Genomic DNA, 27,851 nt, shown 5'->3' with positions numbered 1-27,851 from the left:
AGCCTGGATTTTTGGGGTACCTGCCACTTCTGGCTTCTTCTTCTTTCTACTATACCTGCCCTTTCCTTTATCCCTGTGACTATTTCTTTCTCCCGTCTCTAATACCGCCTCATCCTGAATCAGCCCTTACCTCCACTGCTATTTATATTTGGATTCTCTATGTAAAGTCAATTAATCCCTTAGCCATAGCGACAACTTCTTTGAAATGTACAATTAGCCTTTTACAGCTTCCAAAGATTCCAAGGCACCTCTAATCACTCAGCAAATAGCATTTGAGCATCTATTATTTATTCTCCTCTGTACTTGGTGTAATGGTGCTAAGATGAGCAAAATGGTCATGGTCCCTGCCCTCACCAAGCCTACAGTCTAATCAAGGTGACAGAATGAAAAAGGCAATTCCAATAAAGGAAAGCAAGTAAGACGGAAGAAATCGAGTATCGTTGGAGCATAGAAGGGAAGCACCTAACCTGATCTAAGAGGACAGGTAGATCAGACTAGACATCAAAAGGGAGATAGAATTCAGGTAATTCCCAACTGCTTTTTACCACAGTTCTCACAATTTTCTATAAAGCGGAGATGACTGTTTTACTGGCATTTCAAACTTCTATGGTTGAAATCAGTTTCAGTTTCCTTCAACTTAATGTGTGATCACCATCTGCCCAGACACCCAGGCTGAAATCTTATCTTTCATTCCTTTTTCCTCAACACCTTCACTTGGAATGATGACCGTGCCCAGTCCATTTCACCTCTACCGTGGATAGATCCATCATCCTTACATTCCTTTGCTTCCCCATTGCTGCCCTCGTAGTTCAGACCCTCGGGGCTGTTTTAACTTTTTCCTAACCTATGGCAAGTGTCCCTGTACTAAGCCACTCATCATAACATTTCCAGAGTGTTTTTTTTAAATTTGTCTTACGATATCCTGAATCTGTGGCCCCTCCCCTTAGCTAACAATGTACTCACGGTGGCAGGAGTGCTTTGGGATGGTAAAAGTTTTACACTAGCTGCCTACTGCAGGCAGCATGCAGATGTCATAGATGGGGAGCAAGGATTCCTAGCAAGAATGGTAGCTCCTGCAATGGCCTGCCCTTTCTAGTTGTTGCCCTATTTGAAAGGCTGAAGGTGAGGAGACATCACCGAGAGATGCTACCTGGGGCCATGTGGAAGTTTAGGACAGGATTCTGTCTCTATAATTTGCAGGTAGATTCTCCAAGAGTCAAAGTAAATTAATACCCTGAAAATGTTCAAATAGGAGAACCATTCTCTTTGTTCATTTTTTCTAGATAGGTAAGATAGCTATTATTTTAAAAATTATTAACAAAAGCAGGATAGTGTCAGTTCTCGATCATCCATCTTTGAATTATTTATGGTGATCCAGTACTGCCTTTTTACCTAACCAGATTTCAGATGGCTGAGTTAAGATAAGGTCTGACATTGCAGAAGAGGAAAGGGGAAGGAGACTGATGGTTGTTAAAAGGGAGAATGGGAAGACAAAGTAATCATTATTAAGGATTTTTCTTTAGAGGTATTCTTTACAACTCTTATTTGTAGCAGAGATATGAGAGATGGAATTTGAAAAATGCACATGCGAGTAAATTACTTCTGGAACCATTTCAGATTAAGGTACTAAATATTAACACTTACAGAATGTCTGCTATGTGCAGACACTGCTACAAGGCAGATACCTTCCCTATCTTACAAATGAAGAAACTGATGTTTACAAGTAACTTGTCAACCACTTCCTACCACTGTCCCTAAAAGTGCCATCCCAACCTGCCATCCCTGCATTGTTGGTCAAAAGCTATAGCAACTTATTTTGTAAGAAATGATATTGAAAGCTAGTGTGGGTAAGACAAGCCCAACTTTTGGGAGGAGAGTTTCAATTTGAGAAGTCTCAAGGGTTCTTTTTTGGTAACAAATCCTTTTTGCAACAAATCTCTCTTTTTAAAAATGGGCATTAGTCTCCATAGCAGAAGCTTTCTGTGTAGAAAGTTGTGTAAACATGCTGGTTATACAAGCATTTGACCAATCTATGAGTTTTAACAGCATTTTATTGATCACATGTTCAAAATAATTTTTTTAATTTACTTATTTTATTTATTGCTTTTTTGGGGGGAGGGGAGGATTCTTTCACCTGGAGTATATCCTTAGTTCTCACTACCATAGGTCTTATTTAGCAAAAATAATTATACTTTTCCTTAAAATAATCTTAAAATTATAAAGCAAAATAGAAAAAATATACATAAATTAAGGTATTTGTAATCTCTTATTATTGAAACATTTGAATGAAGAAGGTAAGATTTTGAAGTTAGGCAATTTCAGCTTCTTTTTAGTGCTTGTTTGGTTTTGTAGCAAACACTATTTGTTAAATGTATTTGTTCAATTAGAAGAATAAATATAGATGATACATACTGTGCAGCTTATCTATAGAAATGTTAACATTTACAAGTAGAGTGACTCTCTGAAATGGCTAAACCTGCCTTGCCCTGACAGTGGGTATAGGTGTTTAGTATCCACCTAAATTTAGCAAAATAAACCACTGCTCAAATGAGAACCATATGAGCTATATACCTTTTAGAGTCATTTATATTCATCAAGAGAAGATTCAGTTTATCACAAATACCTTCATGGTGTTTACTGTTGAAGCTTGAACATTCACATTGCTCATTTCCTTGTCCCAGCTAATTTTCAATTATCCAATCCAATTTTCTGAGTTTGGGCTAAACTTACCTTAGATTAGAGTGCAAATGAGAACATTTTCACACACCAGTTACGTGACATAGACTTTTTCACTTGTTGAGACTTAAATAGAAGTGCTCTACAGTTCTAATTCTAAAGAGGAAGTCTGATTTTATATTTCTTGCACATGAGTATTATTGTTTATGCAATCTCACTTCCATGATCTTGATTGTAAATTAATTTATTGTATTTTTCATGAGTCACAGCATCAGTTTTCATTAGATCCCATGGATGTCTTCTCTCGTAAGTGACATTTTGAAAATGGAAAAAGACATCCTGGATGCATCCCTATGATCCACCGTTTCACCCTGCATATCTAGGAGCACGTGGCTTTTCATCAGCTTAAGGTATTAGGGCAGTTTTTGTTTTAGTTTTTTCCTTTCCAGACTTTGTATCTGCCAGTTTGCAGTTTTTGAGATCTGTCCTCAACTCTCCAGTTTTTTATGATGTATAAATAATCTGGGCCTTTTCTTTGCCATTCAATATATGCACTTTCACATTTGCCTGAGGAATAAAGTCTGAGACGGAATATCTTTTGCATCAAACCAGAACCAGCAAGAGTGAGTAGAGGGTAAGCGCATGCTTTCAAAGGCGCTCTCACCTCCCTGCCCGAGACGCCGATGCCGGGGTCCTCTGACGCAGCGCTAACATTTGCAGGCCGCTAGCTCGGCCCTAGCGCGGAACAGGCTTGTGCTCAGTGATGGCACCTCAGTAACCCTTTTCTCCTCCAGTTCAGTTATGTTGATTCTTCCCCTTTGTCTAGAATTGGTTTTGAAATCCTCAGTGAGATTATCTGGCATATGATTATTTCTCCTTTTTAAAGTTTTAAAAAGGACAAGAAAGTCTTTTGCTCATGATTTGAAAGGCGCAAATTTGTATTACTCTGCATATCTCTTAAAGGATGTCACTTTTTATATTTACCACTTGTATTAGATAATTTACTTGTGTCCCCATTAGGAGGAAGAATTTGTATATTTGAAGACTACAGTTCAGTGAGTTTCTAAAGGACATTCTCCTGTGAAACAAGCTACTGCCTCAATCAAGATACAAAACATTTCTGTCGCCCCAACAGAAGTCCTTGCTCCCCCTGCCATTCACCCCTCTTAGTGCCGCCCTAGGAAACCACTGATCTGCTTTCTGACACTGGGGATTAGTTTTGCATTTTCTGGAATCATAGATCAGTGACATCTTACGTACGTACTGTTTTGTGTGTTTTCCTTCACATGGCATAAATTGAACGTAGACAGAAAGCTGACCATATTTAAATCCATAGTTGGGATAATTCTCATCAACTAGGAGAGAAGAGTAACTGGGAAGTGAAAAGGGTGACTTAGGTATTTGTGTTCAAGGAACCGAAGGGCCTTGGCGGTTGTGGCTCAGTTGGCTGGAGCATCATCGTGTGCACCAGGACAGCTGGGCTTCCTGATCATACAGGAGGCAACCCAGGCTTCTCGCTCACTCTCTCTGTCTTTCCCCCTCTCCCTCTCTAAAATCATAATAATAAAAGAAACCAAAGGAAATGTTTTTAATATAAGTAGAAGGCATAATGTATTTGCTGTTGAAACCACAAGGGATATTAAAAAGAAAAAAAAAAAAAAGGAACATAAATTCTTGCCAGAGAATAACTTCTAGGTCAGTTAAAAATTAAAACTTTTCCATTAAAGCATCTAATAATCACTGTATTTAAGAAGCTGAGCATCATCATAAAGCAAAGTTGTGAAATGATTAGTTCAGACATAAAAATATAACAAGTTGAGGAAGTGTCGCCACTGGTTTTTCAGGTTCACATGAATCCGATTTTGGTTCCCACATACTCTTTTCAGAGGATATTTAAATAATTTGACTGTGACAAGCCAAACTGTTTTGAGACCTCATTGAAAGTCAAATGAAAACATTAATCAAATGCAAAAATATTCCAGTCAGGCACAGAAAGGCTGCAGGTTAAAAAAATAAAAATGTTGCCTGTGAGAAAGAAAATCAATCAATTCAGAAGTAGGCATTGGCTCAAATCTACATGGTCAGTAGTGACTAGAAATCACTAGAACTCCAGGGGATTGCACTTCTCTTAAACATCATCATGTAGTCTTGGGTCGTGTCTGTTGCAAACACAGTTTATCCGGCAAACTTTTCACCTGAGTAAATCAGCAATCAAACAACTGATTATGTTTTCTTTTCTCACTGTCGTCACTGTATTTATGGACAGGTTTTAGTGACTAGCAGGCAAATAATTACCTACAGCACAAAAACAGCCACGCAAGTGACTTGTGGAAGAGTAGTCTTAACTGAGCAAACAAATGAGTTCATATTACTAAACGCCACTGAATTGTTCAATATTAAGTAAAAACGACCTTCTCGTTTCTGCTATGAATTCTATAAACTATGCCTTCCTTGGTAAAGCAATCTGATAACGATTGCTTTTCTGTTCAGTCAGAGCTGCTCCTGGTTTGTGGCACTAAATGACTTAATTGACTGTATTTCTCTCTGTTTTGGACTCTATGATGGTACACATGGGTAATAACCTTCGTCTGTCACTTAACTTACCAGCTGTATCACCTTGTAATTTGTTTAATTTCTTTAAGCCTTTCTATCTTTACCTGTTTTAAAAAAGCCATCCTATCGAATTATGAGTATTTAGAAAGCTAATGCCTGTGAAACACTGAGTGAGCGCAATAGCTGGTGCAGAGAAAGTTTGATGTACAGTACTCTTACAGTCCTTGAAACGTTATTAATTCATTCATGCATTTGACAAATATTAATTGAATTTTTACTAGGACCCAGTCACTGTGTAAGCACTTAGGAATCAAATGGTAAAACATTCACAGCCCCGTCCTGATTAAGCTTAGTGTGTTGTAGGAAATATATTCACATACAAGAGTAATGTTAATAGAGTGCTATCCTAAGACAAGCAAGAGCATGGTGTGCTGTGGGAACATACAGGAGGGCTTCCTGGAGGAAGTGATAGGAATTAGCCAGGAGAAAAGTGACCCAGAGAGGCACTGACTGGGAAGGAGACAGGGTGGTAGTACAGGGTGGATCATTCCATCAGAGTGAATAGCATGCGTTAAGACCTATAATAAATTTACCTTTTCAGATAGAGGCTATAGATGCAATTCAACAGAAAAAGCCAAACCAAACCAAACAAATCTTCATTTTCTCTGTACTAATTTCAGTGCTGAGGAACAAGCTTGGCAAATAACAGCTCTTTAGCCTCAGGTTTAGGAAGCAAAAAAGAAACTTTGTCAAACTCAGAAGAGGTTAATAAAGGTTCAGTGCTAAATGTGTGCCCTTGAGGCCAACCATATCTCAATAGAAGGAGACTCAGGGTATCTTTCTCATTCTTTGTATGAAATGGGAAAAATAAATTAAAGAAAGAGAAAGAATTAGAAGAAGCATGTAATCAATTCTTTCCTTTACAAATCCCAGCAATTCAGGAGGCCTGCCAGCAGCTAAATCTTTCAGGGACCATGGACAGGAAAAAGCCTATTAAAATGTGTTCCATTCCCAAGGAAAGGGGTCACTCAAGATCCTCAGACCCTCAACTCGGAATAGATTTAATGAAAACCAACTGCTATTTTAAGAATTTAGAAGGGGATTTCCCTCCCCAAAGAAAAGAAGCCAGACCTCATCAATGCTCTAATGCGGTTTCGTCCAGGGCCGCAGGCACGCTTTTCACCAACGGTCTGTAGGTTCCTAAAGCCACTAAATGAGGGCTTAGTCACTGAGGATACAGTTCTTCACATACAAGGCTTAAAATGTAATTGATATAAAGACCATCCCTCTGGGATTAAGGAGTTCTAATCATTTCCTGAGACTTGCATGCCCTTTTCTCCATGTCTCCAAACATGGTAACATTAAGCTTTCCAGAAAAGGAGTATGTTGTTCCCGCACCATTTAGTAACCACAACACCTTTCACCTGCCTTCAGTAGGAGGAAAATAATCCAGACTACTGGACAAAGAGTACAGATCCAGCAGCTGGATACAAAATAAATCTTATTTTGAGACTTTCTTGCAACTCAGTTTCATGCAATTAATATAAATGGTACACAAATTTCTCTTACAAAATCTTTCTCTAAAATGCTCCATGTATCATCCTGACACCCCCACTAATTGCAAGGATGTCTGTGAACAGGTAGACAGAGACATCATCTCATTTGCAAATGAGGAACCTGAGGCAGAAAGAAGTCAAGTGACATAACAACAGTGACAAAGTTAGTACAGGAATAGCAATGAGAAAAATGATTTTCTCTTAGGAATTGAGAGGGTGTCATGGGACGAATTTTTCCGTTTCTCTGACTATTGGAGAAGAGAGGGCAGGGGACAGCCTTCTCAATGCTCACTTTGAAAACATCACCCTCTGCTCTTTACAGTGAAAAGGACCGTTGCTGAGTTGAGCCCCTGGGTGAGCTAATTAGGCAGAGGGAAGGAACGCTGCCTAACTACATCGGGGCTCCATACATCCTCTGCAAAACTAGGGTTTCTGCTACTTGACCTTTTTTGCTTGGCATGACCTATAGGATGAGGCTTCCCTTCCATGCCATTATATCCATCAGCGAATGATTGTTGAATAGTTGACTGGCACATATTTAAATTGTATGCTTACATTTTGCAAATGAGACTTAGGAAGAAGAATCACGGAGAAGGATCTTGAATAATCAAATAACCCTGTGAACCCTCAGATGTGTTTTTAATCCAAATTCTGTTCCAGATCTGCATCTACCTAATTAATGAAAGTGTCAGGCTGAATTACTGATGCAAGTTTGAGCCATGAAAGAATAGAGAGGTCTCCAGGAAGGCAGTAATATAGGATTAGAATTCCCTGGCCCTTCTTTATAGAGAGCTCCAGTCAAACAATCCAGTTACCTCCTAGATTTGTATGACAGGAAGAAATTAGCCATTGGATATATTATAAGCAAAGTCTGTGGTAATACAAATGAAAGAATAGACAGGTGGGGCAGGGGCTGGGAGAAAGGGGGTAAAAGAGAGAAAACTGAGAGACATCTATAATACTGTCAGCAAAAAATAAAATTTAAAAACAAAGAAGAGACAGGGCCCTAGAAAACATTTAATTCAGTACAGAAACTTGGTCATCCAAGAATATCAGGTAGTGAAAATGTTCTTTCAGAAGAATAAAGAAGAAAAATAATGACAATAATAGAGATTATATTTTCTCATCTACACCCAATAAGGTAGGTATTATTATTGGTATCTTACAAATTAGAAAACGGGTTTTTAAATAAAATGTCCAAGGTCACAGGAGCTGGTATTTGAAATCTCCATGGTCTGGCACAATAGTCCCTGCTCTCAATTAGTTCACCCTGTGGCCTTCCAGTGGAGTGGTAGCCCACACCACGCAGACTTCCAGGGTTGTCCACTGTACAATCTCAAGAGAAGACCAACATTTGAAAAGCTACTTCCTCCCAAGGCCAGTAGGATAAATTTTGAAATAGAAAATATTAAACAAGTAAAGAAAGCTAATAATGATCTGTATCCCCTTTTTCTAGGCCAAATTCAAGGTATAGCTATTGGAAATTCAATCAATTGGAAGAGAAATGTCTACCTATTAAGATGTTTCCTCGTTTATTAGCTAGAAATTCTAGCCCTGGGTCCCTAGTCACGTTGCAGTCAATTAAACTCCAGGACCTTAAGAACACAACAACATAAATGAATCTCAGCGAGCAAGGGTTGAAAATGATGGACTGAGAAATGCACAGATAACCACAAGGCAGCACTGATATCATTATTGAAAGGTTAGCTGCTCAGGAAATCGGCAAGGTGCCAAGGGGGGCACTCATGGTGCCTTCCAAGAAATGAGAGCAGAGGAAAAATGAGGCCAAACAGAGAAAAGCCTTGGTTGACATTTTCAAAAGCTGACTTTATATAGGCCATATCCCCAAAGAGTGGAAAATGGCAATGTACGGAACCAGTAACACTAGAAAATTGCAGGCCAGTAAGTTCACTATCCGTTGCAGGGAAGCATTTGAAAGGTTTCATCGGATCAAGCAGGGCATCGCTTCTACCAGTCCAAGCTCAGCCCTAGGGTGAGAGAAGGTGTCCCTGTTACAGGAAAATCACTCTTGCCTCCCCTGCTTTGGGAATTCTCAGGGTATGGCTGCGTGGTGTTAAGGAAAGAGGCGGCAGAGTGCAACGCTTCACCACAAAAAGTGCTGGAATAAGGAATCCTGAGGCCAGGTTCAGTGTGGAGCAGTAGTATTTTTATGTCAAATCAAAACTGAATTTGGCCTGGCTGATGTGGCTCAGTGGTTGAGCGTGGTCCCATGCACAGAGAGGTCCCCTGTTCAATTCCCGGTCAGGGCACATGCCCGGGTTACAGGCTCGATCCCCAGTGGGGGGAGTGCAGGAGGCAGCCAATCGATGTTTCTCGCTCATGGATGTTTCTCTCCCTCTCTGCTTCTCCCTTCCTCTCTCTCTCTAAAATCAATAATAATAATTTTTTTAAAGTGAATTTGGATATTACAGAATTCCCATTTTTGGCCAAACCCTGACTTTCTATGCTCTGTTATACTCACAGGTACCTTTGTTTTACACACACACACAAACCTGTGTAGTGTTTCAAGTGCCATATGGTGGCGTAGAACCCACCCCTAAAATGTGAGATTCAGGGATTTGTCTGACTGGGACGACTGAGGCAAAGATTCCTTTGTAAAAAAATTACATTAAATTAAATTTTTTTCCATCACCATTTATCCCCCCTACTCTCTTCCACCCCACTTTCCATGCCCGCAACCACCACACTGCTGTTTCTTTTTTGGCTCAATCCTTCCCCCCTCTGAGCGTCCCCCCTCCCCCGCCCAAACCGACAGCTGTCAGCCTGCTGAGAGAAAGACAAGCACCATATGATTTCACTTATATGTGGAATCGAAGGAACAAACTGAACCAAGAAGCAAAACAGAGACAGATTCATAGATAGAGAGGCAAAGATTCTAATGGAAATTACTGTGAGAGGTGGCAGGTTTCACCAGGCTGGTGTGAGCCCTAGGGTCAGTGTGGGCAGAACAAATGAGTTTTCCTCTGATTTAAAGATACCTGTTTTAGTTTAAAAGGAGTATGTGTCTAAGGAAATTTACTTAATGAGGTGTTAAGTAAGAGCACTATTTTTAGAATTAGTGAATGCGGCCAAAATTAAATGAGTGTTCTAATGGAGGCAGCTGAAAGAGGGAGAACGTTTTAACTGGGCCTGGGAGGAAAGCTGAGCTGTTTCCACTGGAGTACAAAGAGAGGAAGACTCGCAGTAGAGGGCATTCCAGCCGTGGAGGAGCAGAGGGGAAGGGACCTGCTATTTCGGTTCAGGATGAAAACCCGAACACAAGTGAAATGTGTTGAGAATGTTTGAAAATTCCCTCTGAGAACTTTGAGAATCAGGAGAGGAGGCGGGGATAAATCCACACTGAGAGATGACAAGTTAGGTAGCAAAGTCCCATTTAAATAGCATGCAGGAACTTGAGAGTTAGTGGGAGCTCTCTGCTTATCTGGAGGTTCCTGCAGCTGTGGGGGCCCAGGGCAAGCAGCCCCCAAACATCCCACAGTGGCATGTTGATTATTTTGAATGAAAGTTACTTGAAAAGCAGCCAGTGCAAGAAGGGCGCTTGACTCTTCCTTTGCCTCCTTGAAATGCAAGAAATAAATCTCCCCTGTGAAAAGTGCCCTTCTTGCTCAGGGTGGGGATTGGGGGTAGGGGTGGGCTAAGAGAGAGACCCTTAACACAGAGTTAAAGAATTCAGGGTAGGAAGTGTACAAAAACAAACCTTATTACTTCTGTACTAATTTTCTGTCATAAGCCCTCTTTCTGTTTAGGTTTCTTGTTAAATGAGCATCCAAACTTAACATCCTTTGTCCTGTCAAATCCTCACAAATTTGTTTCCTTGTCTAAAGAGTATGAAAAGCTGCCTGCTTCAGTCAACTCTGAGCATCATTTATAATCTCCCATGTGCATGCACTAAATTTTTTTTTCTATTAATCTGGTCTTGTGTCAATTTTATTGTTAGTCCAGTCCTAAGAACTAAGAGAGGGTAGAGGGGGTAATTTCTCCCTCCACAACAGTTTTGGTGATCCAGGCAGGAGACTTCACTGGCTGGAAAACCGCTTTTCTCCCTGGAACTACTGCAGATAAAGAGATTGGGGGACATCTGACAAGTGTCAGCAGAATGTAAAATTTCATACCATAGCCTCCACAGTCTCAGTCTGCGGGGTCCCATGGAAACGAATAGTGGTGAGAGTTCTTTTGCTCTCTCTGCCTTTTTATTAGCAGCAGAAAATGTTTGTGTAGCTAGTTCCTTGGGCATTAGCGACTTTGGTTAAAAACTTGGGATGAGTACTCGTTTTCCATTGATCCTGTTCCTCCCAGAAATGGTCACTGTTTTCTTTTGTCTTTTTCTTTATGACCAATGAGATTATTCTCTCTGGTCTCCACCAGACAGAGGATGTATATACACCTGACTGGCAGTCGAATGGGCTGTGGGTCCAAGCTTAGGGAACCCTATTCTGTTCAAAGGGAGGAAGAACAACTGGTCCCCTGTGTTTTAGAATGGCCGTTTGACTACAGGGCTCCTCGAGTTCTTTCTTAGGCTATGGGAGTGAACTGTCTGGATCTTTTTTTTTTTTTTTTTTTTATGCTATCTTAGGGGATGCCTCTCACATCAATGGTTAAACCATAAAAAAGCTTAGTGGTTAGAATCACTATTAAGATTAATAGATACTACACATCAATGGCCAGACAATGGATCTTTTGAGTTGGAAACACTTCCAAATTGAAAAGAGTTTTAGAGAGCTTTCAAATTGATATAACAGCTAGCCATTGAGATTCCCTTAATAAGATGAAAAGACAGTAATTAGAACAAAAATCAGAGCCCATTCAGACCCCTTCCTATTTACCTTCAGACATTTGAAAGTATTGTAAAAAGAAAAAATTGGGACATTGGAAGTATAATTTTCCCACATTTAAGAAGAAACATTTACAAAGGAGAAACTGAGCAAATGAAAAGTCCTCTCTACAAATACTGTTAGTAACTGTAAGGTCTCTGCGCCCCTGTGTGCCCATATACAGGGTGGGGCAAAAGTAGGTTTACAACAGTTTATTTTTGTAATATTGTTCATTAACGATTGTATTATTTTCCATATCAACAACTGGCAACCTACTTTTGTCCCACCCTATATGTGTGTCGTAGTTGTGGGATAGTTTTCCACCTCTGGATGGTATTATCAAAATTATTTTGTAACGAGCTCTATTAATCGGTTTAAAAATTAAGCACTTATACAAATAAGGATATATAAAAACTAACTCCAATTAATTTCAGGCTCACATGATCTGGGGAAGTATTCAGTGTTATATCTGATCTGGGTTTACTGGTTTAATTAAAGCAAGCATGTCTTTAGAGTTATGCACAAATAATATAATACTTTTATTCTACCTAGGTTTGCTAAAAGTCAGATAGGTTTATGCTATCTCTATTTCAATGTTTGTTAGCAACCCCCACCCCCCAAAACCTGGTATAATAAAATTTTCATAAGTAACAGAAACACAATTGTTAAAAACAAATAAATTAAATAAATCTAAATGAGATAAGAGTTTTTAGGTACAATAATTATGCTTTGTAATATATGTACTTAAAAGTAGCTTCCAAAAGGTTTTTGGTAACTTGAAACTTTAGTTTTACTCAATTAATTAAATGACAAGAATTCATTAAATATCTAGATCATTTCCAAATAAAATAAAATATTTACGTTGATAACTAAAAATAGGTTTTTCTAGTTTTGGCTTCTAGTTATAGAGAAACTAAAAGATAAGTTTGAATCTATTAGTAAACTTGCTCTATGCCCCACTGAGAAATTTTCCAAGAAAAAGCTCATATTTCTAGAAATTATAAAAAGTACCAAGTCTGTGAATCCACAGAATGCTAACATAAAGGACAGTTCACAATGCCTTATTTATTAGTTTTCATTCATAAGTAAGAAATTAAAATTTTTTAAGGATTAAAACTTATAATTAATATATGTAATTAAGACTACTAGAAATACTAAGGAAACAACTCTATATGGAAGGAAAGTAATATATATTTGTGGTAAAAGAAGGTATGAGGTATAGAGATAAATTTTGAGAAAAATAAAAAAGGTAATTTTGTCCTAAAATAAAGGTGGCATTTCTTAATGGGTAAGAGAACAAGGGAGAAACTAAAATGGACATAGAAAAATTTGTAGGAGGTTTGTGAAAAAAGAATCTTGAGAAGGGAATTTTTTAGGCTGGATAAGAGTAAATGAATTTATTATAAGGGTTTTAAAAATAAGCCTTTTTTAAAAAAAAACACACCAAAAAAAACAAAAAAACAATGGTGGGGCTGATGTAAAACTAAAATTTTCTTTTCTTTTATCTGCTAAAAAGACAAAGTTTTCTTGGACTTTGCTCCATTTTTGATACTAGATAGTAAAAGGTTTTTCTTTACCTTTTAAAGTAATCTTCCCAGAAAGCAAAGATTTTTGCCTTGGCAACTGTGCTTCACACTGTCTTCATTAGGTCTTAATACTGAAAGAGCTAAATTTTGCTTACAACTATTTAACTCTCTATATTTGCCTGGGAAGTCTTTAATTGTCACCATGATTAAATGGGTAAGTATTGTTTCACGGTGGCCTATGATCCTATTTGACTAAGTGTTTTAAAACCTTTTGATAGTTTTAAAAAAACTTCTCCTAATCAAATTCTAAGTGAAGCCTTTTTCACCTCTTCTAAGTAAAATTCTTTTGCAAGGTCCCTGGACCATTTCAAAGGATTTGTTCTCTCTTTTTATAAAAAGAGGTACATTAAACTAATTATACTTAGTTAGCATGTTAAATTACAGGGGAAGCATAGTCAAATAAGGGGTGATAAACCTTCTTAACTTACATTGCATGGGGGAATGCTATTAATATGACTATTCTAAAAATTATGTGAAATTCCTAAAAACCTGAAATGTCCTTATATATGAGTAATATAAAGTTATCAGTTATAATTGTAGTCACTATCTTAAAATGTGTGTTACAGAAATAACCAAATTTCCTTGTCAATTGCATCATAATCAAATATTTGACTCTACCATTTTAAGTCTCTTGTCATTTACAGACAACCGTTGTTTTACTCTGATGCTTTTACAAATGTGCTTCATCTTCAAAGAGATTCAAAGTATACTAGAATACGGGTGTCTGAGAACTTTCAGATCATACCATTGAATTAGATAAGCACTTACAGAATAGTAAAAACACAAAACTGAATTCATAAAACTGCTAACAAAAGATAGAGAGCAATATCAATTCATACATCTGACTGAATTCATTGAGGAGTATGATTTTATGTTTTATTAATTTTTATTTGAAATATTACTGGATCTTTAATCTTTGTTTTCCAATTATAAGGAAACTTTTTTTCTCTTTAACTATCTATGACTTACAGAAATTTGTTGAATTATACCTTTTTAAACACAACTGAAACATTTATCTCCCTACCTGATCCCTCCAATACAGTTATTTGCATAAGTTCACTAAGAATCTGTTCTTCGTGTAATAGGACACAATTAGAAACAGGTTATTTTACCGCGGCTTTGACTAGAATATCACGTTTGAGAGAGACATACATAAATTCAGATATGACCAGACGGCTCTAAGGAACTAAGGTTGACTTTGAGGAATCAAAGCCCCTTGGAAATATGGGCCTGGTACTTTGCTTACAGTGTTCCCAGCAACTTCACTGTGGAGTAAAGAAGGATACTCCCTGGCAGATGCAAAAACCTCAGGATATTTTGGTTGAGAAGAGAGGAATGAACCCACATCTAAAGGTATTAACAGGTGAAGTTTGAAGACAAATACTTTACTTGGCTTCCTAGCCTCACAGAATATTAAAAGTTAAATGTGAAGATTCCTTCTGAAAAGTTCTAGCAAAGCAGATTTAAAAGAGCTTATATGACCAATTGCTATTCTTGCTGCATTTATATGAATAATCAGGTCGTGTTTATGGAAACTAGATTATTTTGAAAACAAATTAGTCTTAATTTGGCTATCTTTAGTAAAAAAAAATAGGGTGATTTTAGAGAGAAAAAATGTGTTTTAGTAGAAACTGTAATATTCATTTTGATGTTATATACTAGTTCTATTAATTATCTTTGAGATTTTTGCTCTTTCCCTATAAACTGGACTGGATCTTGAATTCCTCTGGTTTCCTCATATTTCTCTATAACTCTCCAAACTAATGTGTTCAGTTTTTGTCCTACTTTCCAACTTGAAGTCACTGAGAACTAAAACTGCTTCCTTTTAAGAAGCCACACAAACTAGTTGAACGATATAAACTTCAGAGAAAGTGCCAGCATAACTCATGTTTAGACAGTCCTTGTGCTTGTTCATATAAGTCACTCAGAAAGTCTACCTAAACCCCCAATGACATCATCAGAGACATTTCAAACGACAAAAGATGCTTTGACCCCTACATCTAGAAATCTCTTCTCTTGACTGGCTGCCCTCCAGACTCAGACTGGATTTATAGTCTGCTCTGATAATTAACTACTATTTTCCTGGCTACCATAGAAATACCACTTATTAGATACCTGATTTTTGTACCTTATAGTCTCAACTTTAGAAACCCACCTGCATCACCACCTCCTAAAATAAATTTAACTGAACTGACCTACTATCATGACTAAGAGATTGATCCAATGAGGTGAAACAATCTACCAGCTCAACTTTTTTTTAATATCATTATTGATTTCAGAGAGAGGAATGGAGAGGGAGAGAGAAAGATCAATGATGAGAGTCACTGATCGGCTGCCTCCTGCATGCCCTGCACTGCGGATTGAGCCCGCAACCCGGGCATGTGCCCTGACTGGGAATCGAACCTCAATCTCCTGGATCATATGTTGATGCTCAACCGCTGAGCCACACCGTCCGGGCACCAGCTCAACTTGTAATGTGTGAAGCTTCCAGGGAAGTTTCAGAGGAGGGAACTGTGAAGGGCCAAGACATACAGCCCCCCCAAGCCCCACAATGGCATATTAATTATTTTGAATAAAAGTTACCTGAAAAGCAGCCTGTGTAAAAAGGGCATGTTAACCCTCCATTTCTCCTTGAAATGTAGGACATAAATCTCCCCTGTGAAAGGTGCCCTCCTTGCTCCAGGGGGTGGGAGGCTGAGTAAGACACCCCTTATCACCTGAATTAAAGAATTCAGGGCCCACAGGCCTGTAAAAAACCAACTGTGTCACTTCTTCATTGATTTACTAGCCACGCCCTCTTTCTGTTTAGATTTCTTACTAATGAGCACCCAAACCTAACTTTCTTTGTCCTGTCAATTCCTCACAAAATTATTTTTTTCTTTGTTTGAAAAATATAAAAAGCTCCCTGCTTTAATAATTTCTGAGCATCATTTATAATCTCCTATGTGCCTGTATGAAATTGTTTTTTTCCTATTAATCTGGTCTTATGTCAATTTTGTTATTAGTCCAGCAATAAAAAATCAAGAGGGCTAAAGGAATTCCCCCCTCCCAACAAAGCTGAGAACAGACAGATTGACTTTAAATGGAGACTATGCATGTCAGAAATGGGAATGGAAATTATGACTGAACATCAACACCCGAGTGAAACTCATAAATATGATTAGAGTAATTTGTAGAATTAAATGTCTGAGAAATTCTTTCTACTGGATATAGTGCAACAAGTTTCTTGAACAGAATAATAATAGTCTTCTTGTGTTTCAATTTTTACTCAAAGAAAATCATGTGTATGTGTATATGTGTGTTTTCATTGACATAGAGCACATGACACTGTAACTCATGTTTTTGAGTTTATACAACATTATTTCATAATATATCTCATTATAGTTCATGTTTTTACTCCTGAACCCTGTTTTGATTCAGGGACATATGCCCCACATTCCCAAAGCTAGTCTCATGTCTTTAACATAGCTAACAAAAGTGAATGAGAGTTATTTCAAAATTAAACCATATATAATACATTTTATTAAATAGCTTTCACTACATTTCCCAATTAGTGATTTTAGTTTATAAATTAAGACACTGTGTTTAAAAACTAAGTATATTTACTATGTAATTACCATTATATTTGTGCAATTGATGCATGATAACCTAGAGCAGACTTTTCAGCTATTGTCTTTACCAAACCCTGATACCTATTGTCATTGGTGTAAACAGGGTAAACATAGTGCAGACTACTGGCTGCCCACCAAAACATATTTTCTCTTTTCTAGGTACACAGATAGACTATATTTCCAGTACCCCTTGCAGTTAGTCATGACCATATGATTGAATTCTATCCATTGAGATGTGACTGAAGGTGGTGCATGCTACTCTAATGCTTAGCTCACAAAACATTTCATGCACATCTCATATTCTTGTCCCATTTATGTTCACATTAATGAAAATGATCCTCAAGGAGACCCTGGAAGCCACATATTAAAAATGTATCCTGAGTGCCTTCATGGATTGGCACTACCCCAACAAGCTGTGTGTTCATACAATCAAGATACAAACTTGTTTTGGAACCATTAAACATTTTGGGATCTATTACTGCAGCAGATAACCTACTCTAACAGATACGAATTTCATCTTCAAAAATTGGATAGCTTAGTTGTTGTTTTTTTATCATTACACAAAGCAGCAATGAAATAGGCACAGGTAGCAACTGATTGTTTTATAAGTTTTTTAAATTTGGAGATAGAAAACAACCTTATAATTTTGGACAGAAACATTTCAGAATTACAGGCACCGCTTAAGCCCTGAATCCCTAAGCCCTAAGCCCTAAGGCATCCATTGTATGTAATAATAAACTTCTATGCATCACAAATGGTAATTGAGAAAATTCTCCTTTAAATCATTCTTCATAGAGCTTAATTTTCTCAGAGCTCTAGGTCAGAAAGGTTGGAAGCATCACAGAAACATGGACATGTGATTGCTTATATGTGTACTGATATAATCATATATATATTTATTTAAGTCTTTATATATGTATTGATTTATTATTATTATATGTATTTCTGTAATTTTCCAGAGTTTTGCAGCCTTGAATACCCGTTTGAATTGTGTGCATTGCAATTGTCCAATATTGAAACTTTTATTTCTATTTGGCTGCCTTTAAAGATTCTATACTCTTAGAAACATTTCCAGTATCAACCATTAATTATAAATTAGCTCCAGAATTTGTATTAGGTATAGCACAACTCCCATGTAAACTGCAGGATCATGGACCTTACTCTGTGCCATAGGTACCCTTGTCTTATGGATCTTTGTCTTTTACATTAGTTATTGAATGAACGAATGAGTGAATAAATGACTATACTGTATTTAGGGAGACAATTCTCAAAGTATTTGGCATTATGTTGTGACTCAATTCCCTAATATCCCCATCCATTCTGCCAACATAGAAGAATGAGACTGTATGGCAAATGGTCAAGAGATGTAATTGGCATTAGACTAGAAGATAGTTCTCAATGCTGCCTGCATACTGGAATCACCTAGAGTGCTCTCTAAAAATATGATACCAGGGCCCCACTCCTGGAGATTCTGACTTAAGTAGCATCAGAATTTTCTTCGAGTTCTCCCACAGATTCTAATGTGTGGCCAGAGTTGAGGACCACTGCACTAGAACCATGTTTCCTCTCCTTGCTTGATCATAAGAATTAAGTGGTAATTTTGCTTAAAAGTATAGATTCTCAGGCCCAGTTTAGGATATTCTCAATCTGTGCTTTCAAGTGAAGAGTCTTTGAAATTTGTTTTTTAATGAGGGTCCCCAGATCGTTCTTATAATTGAGAAATTTTGTGAAATACTTCATTGGGCTCTAATCTCTGCCAGAAAAAGTGCTATGGTGTGTCATTCTCAGCTGTATCCCCAGGCATAGTATAGACTCTGGCTCATATCAAACATTCAAATATTTTTAATTAATTAATTCATTAACTTACTTTAAAAGTGGAAATAAATTTTAAAAATGGACAAAATTTAACTTACCACTTTGACCAGTTTTATACTAGAGAATTACAAAAGTAGCGTTGTGAAGTATTTCACAAGTTTCGATGGGTTCTCTTTCAAGACTTACTATAAGTATTAGAATGTAATCAATTGATTGGCCTGCATTTGCTATTCAGAATTCTCTGCTGGATTGTATCTGCCAATGAGTGCTAAATGATTTCTGAATAACTGCTTATTAGAAAAGCCGCAAGTGAAAGGAACGGCTGAGAGCAGGCTCTATGAGAACTGAGGGATACAACTGTATTAAGAGTTAGATCATTAGAAAAACAATGAACAATTTGTTTATTTGTACTTGATTGTTTTTTTCCAAAAATGCAGGGCTTTTATATTTGGTATTCAATTGAATGGCAAATGCACACTTCAACTTAAAAACAATTATTAAACTTTTTACCAATAATTTTTTCTTTGATATTTTCTGAAATCTTCACTAATTTAGTTAAATGTCATCTTAAAAATTAAAATTCTTTTAGCCCTCACCAGCTTTGTCATTTTAAATTAGCTGTCATTTGTCATCAGTAAGTTGGCTATTTTTAAACTATCATTAATTATTTTCCTTTATAGTCACCCGGATAAGCTGACACTCAAAACCCAACAGTGAGTCTTTCTCAGATCTAGACCTAGACCTCCAATTAATTAGTTGTGTTATATAAAAAGAAATATCTATATGTATGAGAATATTCTGGAGTGTTTTTACCATTCTTGACATATCAAAGAACAAGTGAGGCATTAATAGCAATAACATGGCATTTTTATAGTGCTTTGCAGTTTACAAAATGCTTTCATATGCATATCTCATGGGAGTGCCATGGTCACTTTGACGGAAGTATCACTATTTCATTGTTTACAGTGCTGCTATACTACATATTTATGCAGGAAATAGACCACTTGTTTGACCCATATATGTTTGCAATGGTGCCTTGGTTAAAGGTCAAACAATTTGGAAAATGTACTCCTCCAAGAAAACATAGACAATTGCTGGTATTAAGTAAAAATCTTTAAAGTCTAGCTATAAACCATGCTTTGCAAGCTCCAATGCCACAAAATGAATGTATGAATTGGGCCAAGTATAAGTGGGTAAGTTGGTAAGTGGTGGGGTCTACAACAAACTGGAATGTACATTCCTGCACACAGCTATACACATTTAGAAAATATTTAAACATTATGCACCAAAGAAAACATATCTGTATGCCTCATATGCAACCTCTGCTCCACAGTTACAGAACATAGGGTGTAGAAAAATATAAAAAAACAGGAACACAAGCACAAGGAGATGATAGAAAACATGGTTTGGGTTGCAGGAATTAAACTTGTTAAGGATTGAGTTACAAAGAGCAAGGTTGATAAATATGGCTGATGTTCATCCAGTATCACCAGCCTCCTATCTTCCTGTTTTGACTTGGTTTTGTTGTTGTTGTTGGGACAAAATAGTGTTAAGAACACTAGTGATGGGACCTTGCACTTTTTAGACAGTTTCCTTACCAGTAAAATGAAGATAATAACAACATTATAGAATTATTGTAAGATTAAATAAGAACATGCATGAGAAGGGATTAGCAGAGGTCCTTTCACCATTTAAGTGCTAAATAAATGGTAGGTATTATCATCATTCTCATTATCATTAAAAAACAAACAAACACTTCCTTACTCATCCCTTGAACTTCTCCTTAGTATATGCTAAAGATGAAAATTAACTTTCAGACTTGCATAGTAAGACACTTGCCATGGGTAAGGCAGAGTTTTTTCCTCTCATCAAACAAGTAACTAACCATAAAACCGAATGTAAAGCATCCCCTCTCTCTGGGCTGATCAATAAACTTGAATAGCCTCTTCCCTTTAGAACTATAAAAGGTATTGGGCAAGTTAGTCAGACTCTAGCAACAACTAGGCCATTGCTTCCAAAAATGACATTCATAGAAACTCTCCAAGAATTTGGTTCAGTTAAAAATGCATTGATTGTTCATCCTCTCTGAGATGAAGAGAACAGGATCTCTTCCCTTCCCTGGAAAGGCTGATCTTTTACAAAGATGCTGGATTAATCTTTCCATAGTACAGTTCCAAATTTGTGACCCCTACTTCAAACATCCTCAGGGCCTCCTCGCTTACAGAATTACCAAAGGCTAGCAATTTCTGATTTCTGTGCTTTTGTTCCAATTTATTTTCTAAAGCTTTTCCCAATAGTCTGCTTCATACATTACATACAATAACATAAATTTATATATTTCAGCCACTAAAATGAAAGTATGCATTGTTCCTCTATATGCCTTTAGCTTTTTGTGTTTGTTTTTCAATCCTCATTCAAGGATTTTTTCCCCCATTGCTTTTCAGAGAGAGTGGAATGAAGAGAGAGAGAGAGAGAGAGAGAGAGAGAGAGAGAGAGAGAGAGAGAGATATCGACTGGTTGCCTCAGCACTTGCCCAGACTGGGACGGAGAACTGAGCATGCAACCAAGGTACATGCCCTTGGCTGGAATCAAACCCGGGACCTTTCGGCCTGAGGGCAGACACTCTACCACTGAGCCAAACCAGCTAGGGCTGCCTTTAACTTCTTAATCTCTATTTTACGTGTTCCCTGAGCCTAGAATGCTCCTCCAAATTCTATCCACCCTTCAGGGATGTCACCTCTTCCATGCAGTTATTTCTAAAGCACTCAGAAGCATTTAATCTTCTTTTTGAAAGTTTATAGAAAATTTTCACTACCTGGTTTATAGAACTTGTTATTTTATAATAAATATATTTAGGTAGTGTTTTTGTTCTCTACTAAAGCATGAGTGCTCCCTGAGAACGGAGTCTATGGCAGTTTCACTTTGCAAGCTCTAGTGTGCCAAGTATGAAGACTCTAAAGCATGGTAGCTCCCTAAATACTTGCTGAAGAAATTACTAAGTGGAGTAATTAAGTCAGTTAGTTAACGTTTAGTAGTTTTAGATCTGTGGACTTTATACAAAAGACTATATGTGGTATTGGTATGAACCCTATTGATAATCATGAAATGAAAGTAATTGGTTTCAATATTCTGATTTGTTCTATAAACTAGACCAGTGGTTTTCTAGCTGTTCTCCACAGTACCTTTGGGATTCCACAGAGGCAGCCCAGGAATCTCTCTCCTTGGGAGTGGGACATGGTAAGCAGACAGAATTACCTATACTCTACACTCTGCCTTTGAGAAAAACTGCTCCATTTTGTATACCGGCTTTCCTCTAAGACTTTGTTTGGAGAAAACTTTCACTGTTTAAAAGAATTGTCTTTGAAATCCCTGGGGATTCCACCTCTGGAAATCTCTGATTCTATATTTGTTTCTAGTCTCTATTCCACATGAACACATCTTCACATAAAAACTAGGTAAATGAGCTGCTGTGTTTTAGCTGAGCTTACAAAAATACCAAAATAGTGGCACAAAAGCAATGTTTCAGATAATTTTATATCAGGTCCTCCTATTGCACCTGACTTTGAGACATGACATCCTTTAACGGGGATCGATTTCAAACCTTGATCTGATTTCCTTGACCTAAGAAACAGTGAGCTGGTGAATCTTACAGGTATCACTACCTTTCTGGAAAATTTTTAATGGATTTAAAAGATCCCTGAGAGGTTATTATATAGCTTTCTACTTCTGTAAAACACAATAACAAAACTTTATATTGCCCAGGCTTACCCACAGAGTAGAAAACCCTGATCTGTAATAAATCTAAAATGTATCTTCACTGAAATTTGTCTTACACTTGTAGTCAGTTACACGATTCTAAGTTCATTATTTAGGGGGAAAAATATACCTGTTCAAGTCACGATGTATAATTGGCTGTGTCAGGTTGTGAAGGTACTCCATACCTTTGGCAACATCTACAGCAATAACTAACTTAGACTGCAAATCAAGAATCCTAGAATTTAAAAATAACATTTAATGAGGATGAAATGGTCAAAGTCAATACCATATATTTCTAAAAGAAATCAATGGTGTATGTGATCTTTTATTCTGTATAATTTCTGCCTGTTTTGCTCTAATGCAGAATAAGCTAAAAATTCAACAAATCTTGAAAAATAGCTTTTAAAATCTTGAAAAACATCAGATAATGTTTAATTATAGATCAATTCAGATACCAAACTCTTTTATTTAAAATATTCTACTTGATTTCATAATATTTGTACTATTATACTAAGTTGCTTTCTAGTATCATAAAAATGAAATCTACTATAATCACTGAGTGGAAACCACATTCTAATTACTGTATGCACAGATCTAGAAAGTCAATTCAAATTAGACTTGTGCAAGACCATTCTTTTTAAAAAAATTTTAAAGTAAACACTGTCAATAATGACCCCTGGCAATTATTTTATCTGAGTTTACATATATCTGCTTCATTGGTATGTTAAATTTAGCCTAATAATTATAAGCTTCAGTTACTAATTTAAATTCCTTGAATTTATTATCTTCAACTGAATTCCATTTAAGAAAGCACTGAAGTATTTGTATTCACTAATTGTTGGGCATAAATTATTAGCCACCTTTAAAATGCCACATTTCCTAGCACTCAGAGATTTCAGAGGGTAAAGTCTTAGCCCAAGCAGAAAGCCTCGGAGGTGTTTGTTGCCAGGGTAATTCCAACGACACATAAAGTAATAATAACTCAGAACAAGAGACCCATACCTCTTCTGTTCATGAAGGAGGGAGAATAGGGAACCCCCAGATATGTACTGAGTGACGATGGCAAACTGGCTGGGATCATTCAAACAAGCTCCCACAAACTGAATTACACAGGGATGATTGAGCCGGCAGAGAATGGACACCTCTCGGCAAAACATATCCACATCTGACTTGGAGCAGTAGGTGTTGGCTCGATAACTAGCAATGGTAGCAACAGGAAATCCTCAGTCAACAGATAAATCAAAGCAAGGGGCCCACCATTCATATGCTTCTTAAAGTGCACTGTTCCACTCGCATGGTTAATTTTCTCATTTGCATGCTTACCGTTTTATTGCCACTATTTTATTTCTGCATCGTCCCTTATATACTTTCCCAAAAGAACCTAAAATTGTTTAAGAGAAATAAATAAAGACATTATCTTGAGCTCATTAAACTAAAGCTGACTAGTATTTTTTTAGGTTACCTGAGCCGATAATCTCATGGAACTCAATTTCTGAGAGCTGAAGATGGAAATGTGAAGGTAATCCAGCCCTTAGGAGGAGAACATCTGCCTTCTCTGCAAACAGGAGTTATTTTATTTTTTAAGATAAAACACACATGTGGATGCGCACACATGCATGCACAAATGTAAATTACTTAATCAAAATATCATTCCCTAGTAACATTTAATTTTTCAGCTGTAATTGACTACTAGAAGATCCTAAAACCTTATTACAAATGATCCCTGCATTAAAAGCATGTTACTTCTCTCTCTGTTACTGGACCTTTATTATCAAGGCTAAGAGTTTATTCCTGATCTGATCAAAAACTAGCTTGTCTGCATGCCGAGGCAACCCTGGAGTACAGTTCATATCACACCATGATAAAGAGTCTTATCTGGTCAATCCCTGCAACCTATCACACTAGGCTTAGCCAGAGATCCATAAACCAAACCTCAAAGGGATCCCAATTAGATGTCAGGAAATAAGCACATAAATCATTCAGAGGAAACATCCAAAACCAAAAATAAATTTAAAAGACTTCAAATTCTAAATAGTTAGATATAAGTTTAACTGTTTAAGTTGAATTAAAATTTTCACTGTTAATACCTTTATGAAATGAGAGGCATATTCAAGTACAACAGCAAGTGAGGTTAATTATAGAAAGAATGGTATATTGATAATATTGTTTATGCTAACAAAATGGTCATCATCTGTACTATGTAAAACAAAATAGAAAGTTACCACAGTTGAGGTCATAGTTATCCTTAGTAATAAAATATAACAACTGTACCATATTAAAATACCTTTTGTCATGCTTTTGATCTTCCCCAAGGGGGATGGAACAGATACATAGGAGCCATCTAGAAATCAAATTATATTATAGCATTGAAAGTAGCAGTTTTTTTCCTCCATGAAAGTTAAACATTATTTTTTTTAAAAGAACAGGTGACAAATTTGCTAAGAAAATCTAGTGAGACTATAGCTTAAACCCAGGTTTTTCCCTGGATACTAAAACTGTACAGCAAGTATTTATTTACAGAGCACATAAAACAATTAAAAATCCAAGGTCTAGCAGACTCCAGCAGATTTAATTTGTGACTGGATAAGAGTATTCTCAGTCCTGTTTTAATAGGTTACTGAAATGGAAAATGACTGCTCTCAGCTTACCCAGGCCTTCCTAGTCATGAACCAGCCTCATGAACGGCCACTCCAGGGAATGTTGAACTTGAGGGAGCTACAGATTGGTGAGTCAGAAAGTAGCCTCGGTGGAGGCTTCTTTATTTTCAGCCTCATGCATAAATAAGTTTTCTTAAAAGAAAGCTAATCTGACCTGCTCTCCTCCCTCATCCCAGAATGACAGTAAGAGAAATATAGGTTTACCTTCAGGCACAATATTGTACTAGCAACAAAAATTGAATTAGGAAGGGGTACCTCCTCCAGGCTGAGAATATTCATTACAGGGCAGCTCATCCTGTGGTCTCTTATAATGCTTCAGGAGTGTGACGATTGCATCATGTCCTTTATGAAAACAGAAAAAGGACCGAAGGTCTTAATTTTTGTTTGATCTACTCAGTTTACCAACCAATCCAAAAATGACCAGGGGTAGCTTGAAACATAGGATGCATTTTAAGAGAAAATATATTGCAATAGAAATTTAATTCATTCATTCACTCATTCAAAATAACTCATTAATATTCTACTATATGAGGCACTATGTTAGGCACTATGTTAGGCACTGTGTTGGGTACTGGGGATACAATGAACAGGGTGATTATGGTCCTACCCTTAAGAAGCCTAGTGTAGTTGAACAAATAAAATGATGAGAATTTCTAAATGAGGAAATATCAAGTGCTATAGGAGTATATAATAAGGGGACCATTTAAAGGGTGAACAGCACATATGGTAACTAGAAAGGAGAGATGTATTTGCTGTGATTGCATCACGTGGCAGTAAGAGAACTGCATGTGGTTGGTAACTGCAGCATCACATGGCAGTAAGACAATTCACATAAGTCCTTGGGGCAGGAGACTGCTGGCTGCCCACCAATATTTGTGCTCCTCATTCAGGGAGTGATTTTGTCACTGGGAATGGCTGTCTACCTAGGGACAACAGTTCTCCATCACCTTTGCATCCAGTTATGGTCTTGTGACAAATTGTCACCAAGGGACCAGTAGCAAAAGTGATAAGAGTTCCAAGTCTGGGCTTTGAGAAACTGGCGAGCCTTTCTTCTTCCCCAACTGACTGCTGGATGCAGAGGGTTCTGAGACCTTAGGGGATGGGAGAAAGCCATCCACTGACCGGAAATTCCAGTCGTGGGCTGTTACGCAACTGAGATATAAATTTCTATTATATATAACAACATCAAAATTATGGGGTTTATTAATGGCAGTAGAGACTTATTGTGAAAGATTTAAAATGCTAAGTGCTCCTCTGAGTAGACCAATGATTTTAAATAGAGCTAAACTTTGATACTATTTTATGTTTTCACTATAAAAAATAATCTACTGAAACTAATTTGTACAAGAGGAAAACAAAGTCAGCCTTAAAGACCCTGCCAAGTGACTTGTGAAACGCAAAATAATTCCCTGTAAAAATGGAAAACTTTAGAAACTAAAAAAACCAATTCCTAGCTAACCACAAAGGGTTCATAGTTAACACTGGTTCAGAATACACCTAGCTAATATATAGAGTATATGCTGAGAGTCATGACTGTTTCTCAAATCCCCTCTTTAAAAAAGAATTAAAATTAACAGGGCTTTTAAGATCATGAGATGGAATATTTACTAGCATAAAAGCTCTTCCAAATGTAACACCCCAAGACCAATTTCTTCAAAAAATAAACAAAAAATTTTGTGATTACAATTGCTTCAACTTGTAGTAAAACTGAATTCTACAGAGTTAACAACAGTATCCATTTTCTGACCATCCTTAGCTTTCTATTTATTACTGGTGAATTCGTGATTTTTTCAAGTCATAAACATAAGTTATAATGAAATAATGAGGAGCCAGCCCTATTAGCACTCTTTCTCTAGAGTCTCCTGAGCTCACAGTCAGGGAAACTACAAGACCCAAATGCCATTGCCTAACAGTCAAATCTATAAAGAGCCTACCAGGCAGAAGGAACAAAAAATATGCAGATCACAAGATGGGAGCAGACATGTCATGTTCAGAAAATGAAAGAAGGCAGTGTGGTTGGAACATTGCCAGCAAGGATGAGAGTGGTACCAGCCTGGGTTAGAGAAGTAGGTAAGCACACATCACTTGGAGAGGTGCTTCACCAATGTCTTAGTGTGTATAAGAATCACCCAGAGTACATGTTAAACCACAGATTCCTGAGCTCAACACCCAAACATTCTGATTTAAAAGGTCTATGGTGGGACCCCAGAATTACTTTCCAAAAACGTCCCAGATATGCTGATCAGCAGTCTACCTTCTGATACTATTGACATGGATAGATATTTATAGGCTAGGATAAGGAGTTTGGATTTTAATGTAGGTGAAATGGGGAACCACTAAAGGATTTTTTTTTTTAATTTATCTTTATTGTTGAAAGTATTACAGGTGTCCCATTTTTCCCCAAATTGACCCCCTCCACCTTGCTCCCACCCCCTCCCTGTTATTGACTGTGTCCATGGCTTATGCATATATGCATGTAACTTCTTTGGTTAATCTCTTCCCACCCTCCACCCCCTTCCCTCTTCCCTCAGAAATATGATTGTCTGTTGCATGCGTCAATGTCTCTGGATCTATTTAGTTCGACAGATTCTTTTGTTCATTAGCTTCTTCTTAAAGAAGACCCTTCAACTTTTCCTGTAGTGCTGGTCTGGTGGTGATGAACTCCTTTAGCTTTTTCTTATCTGTGAAGCTTTTTATCTGACCTTCAAGTCTACGTGATAGCTTTGCTGGGTAGAGCAATCTTGGTGGTAGTTCCTTGTTTTTCATCACTTTGAATATTTCTTGCCACTCCCTTCTGGCCTGCAAAGTT

At 37.3% G+C, this 27,851-nt stretch overlaps 1 protein-coding gene across 6 annotated transcripts in view; it reads right to left on the bottom strand.

The window, feature by feature from the left end:
* Window positions 1-27,851, bottom strand: part of TNNI3K (TNNI3 interacting kinase) — a 255,436-nt gene that overhangs the window by 137,107 nt on the left and 90,478 nt on the right. For 4 of the 6 annotated variants that reach the window (XR_013999362.1, XM_081144739.1, XM_081144740.1 and 1 more), the window contains exons 12-17: window positions 25,298-25,384; window positions 24,670-24,726; window positions 23,848-23,940; window positions 23,709-23,766; window positions 23,388-23,582; window positions 22,516-22,620 (exon numbers count right to left, since the gene is read on the bottom strand). Coding sequence is in view for 5 of the 6 variants with exons in the window: in XM_081144739.1 (XP_081000865.1) it covers window positions 22,516-22,620; window positions 23,388-23,582; window positions 23,709-23,766; window positions 23,848-23,940; window positions 24,670-24,726; window positions 25,298-25,384 (595 nt within the window). In the remaining variant the exon portion in view is untranslated. The remainder of the gene's footprint in view (window positions 1-22,515; window positions 22,621-23,387; window positions 23,583-23,708; window positions 23,767-23,847; window positions 23,941-24,669; window positions 24,727-25,297; window positions 25,385-27,851) is intronic. The other 2 variants (XM_081144743.1, XM_081144741.1) reach the window with 2 other exon arrangements.

This window comes from Miniopterus schreibersii (genome assembly GCF_964146895.1).
Source record: "Miniopterus schreibersii genome assembly, chromosome: 8".
In the NCBI taxonomy this organism is placed as follows: Eukaryota; Metazoa; Chordata; class Mammalia; order Chiroptera; family Miniopteridae; genus Miniopterus; species Miniopterus schreibersii.
The sequence above is the reverse complement of the archived record's forward strand: the minus strand, read 5'-3'. Positions and strand labels throughout refer to the sequence as shown.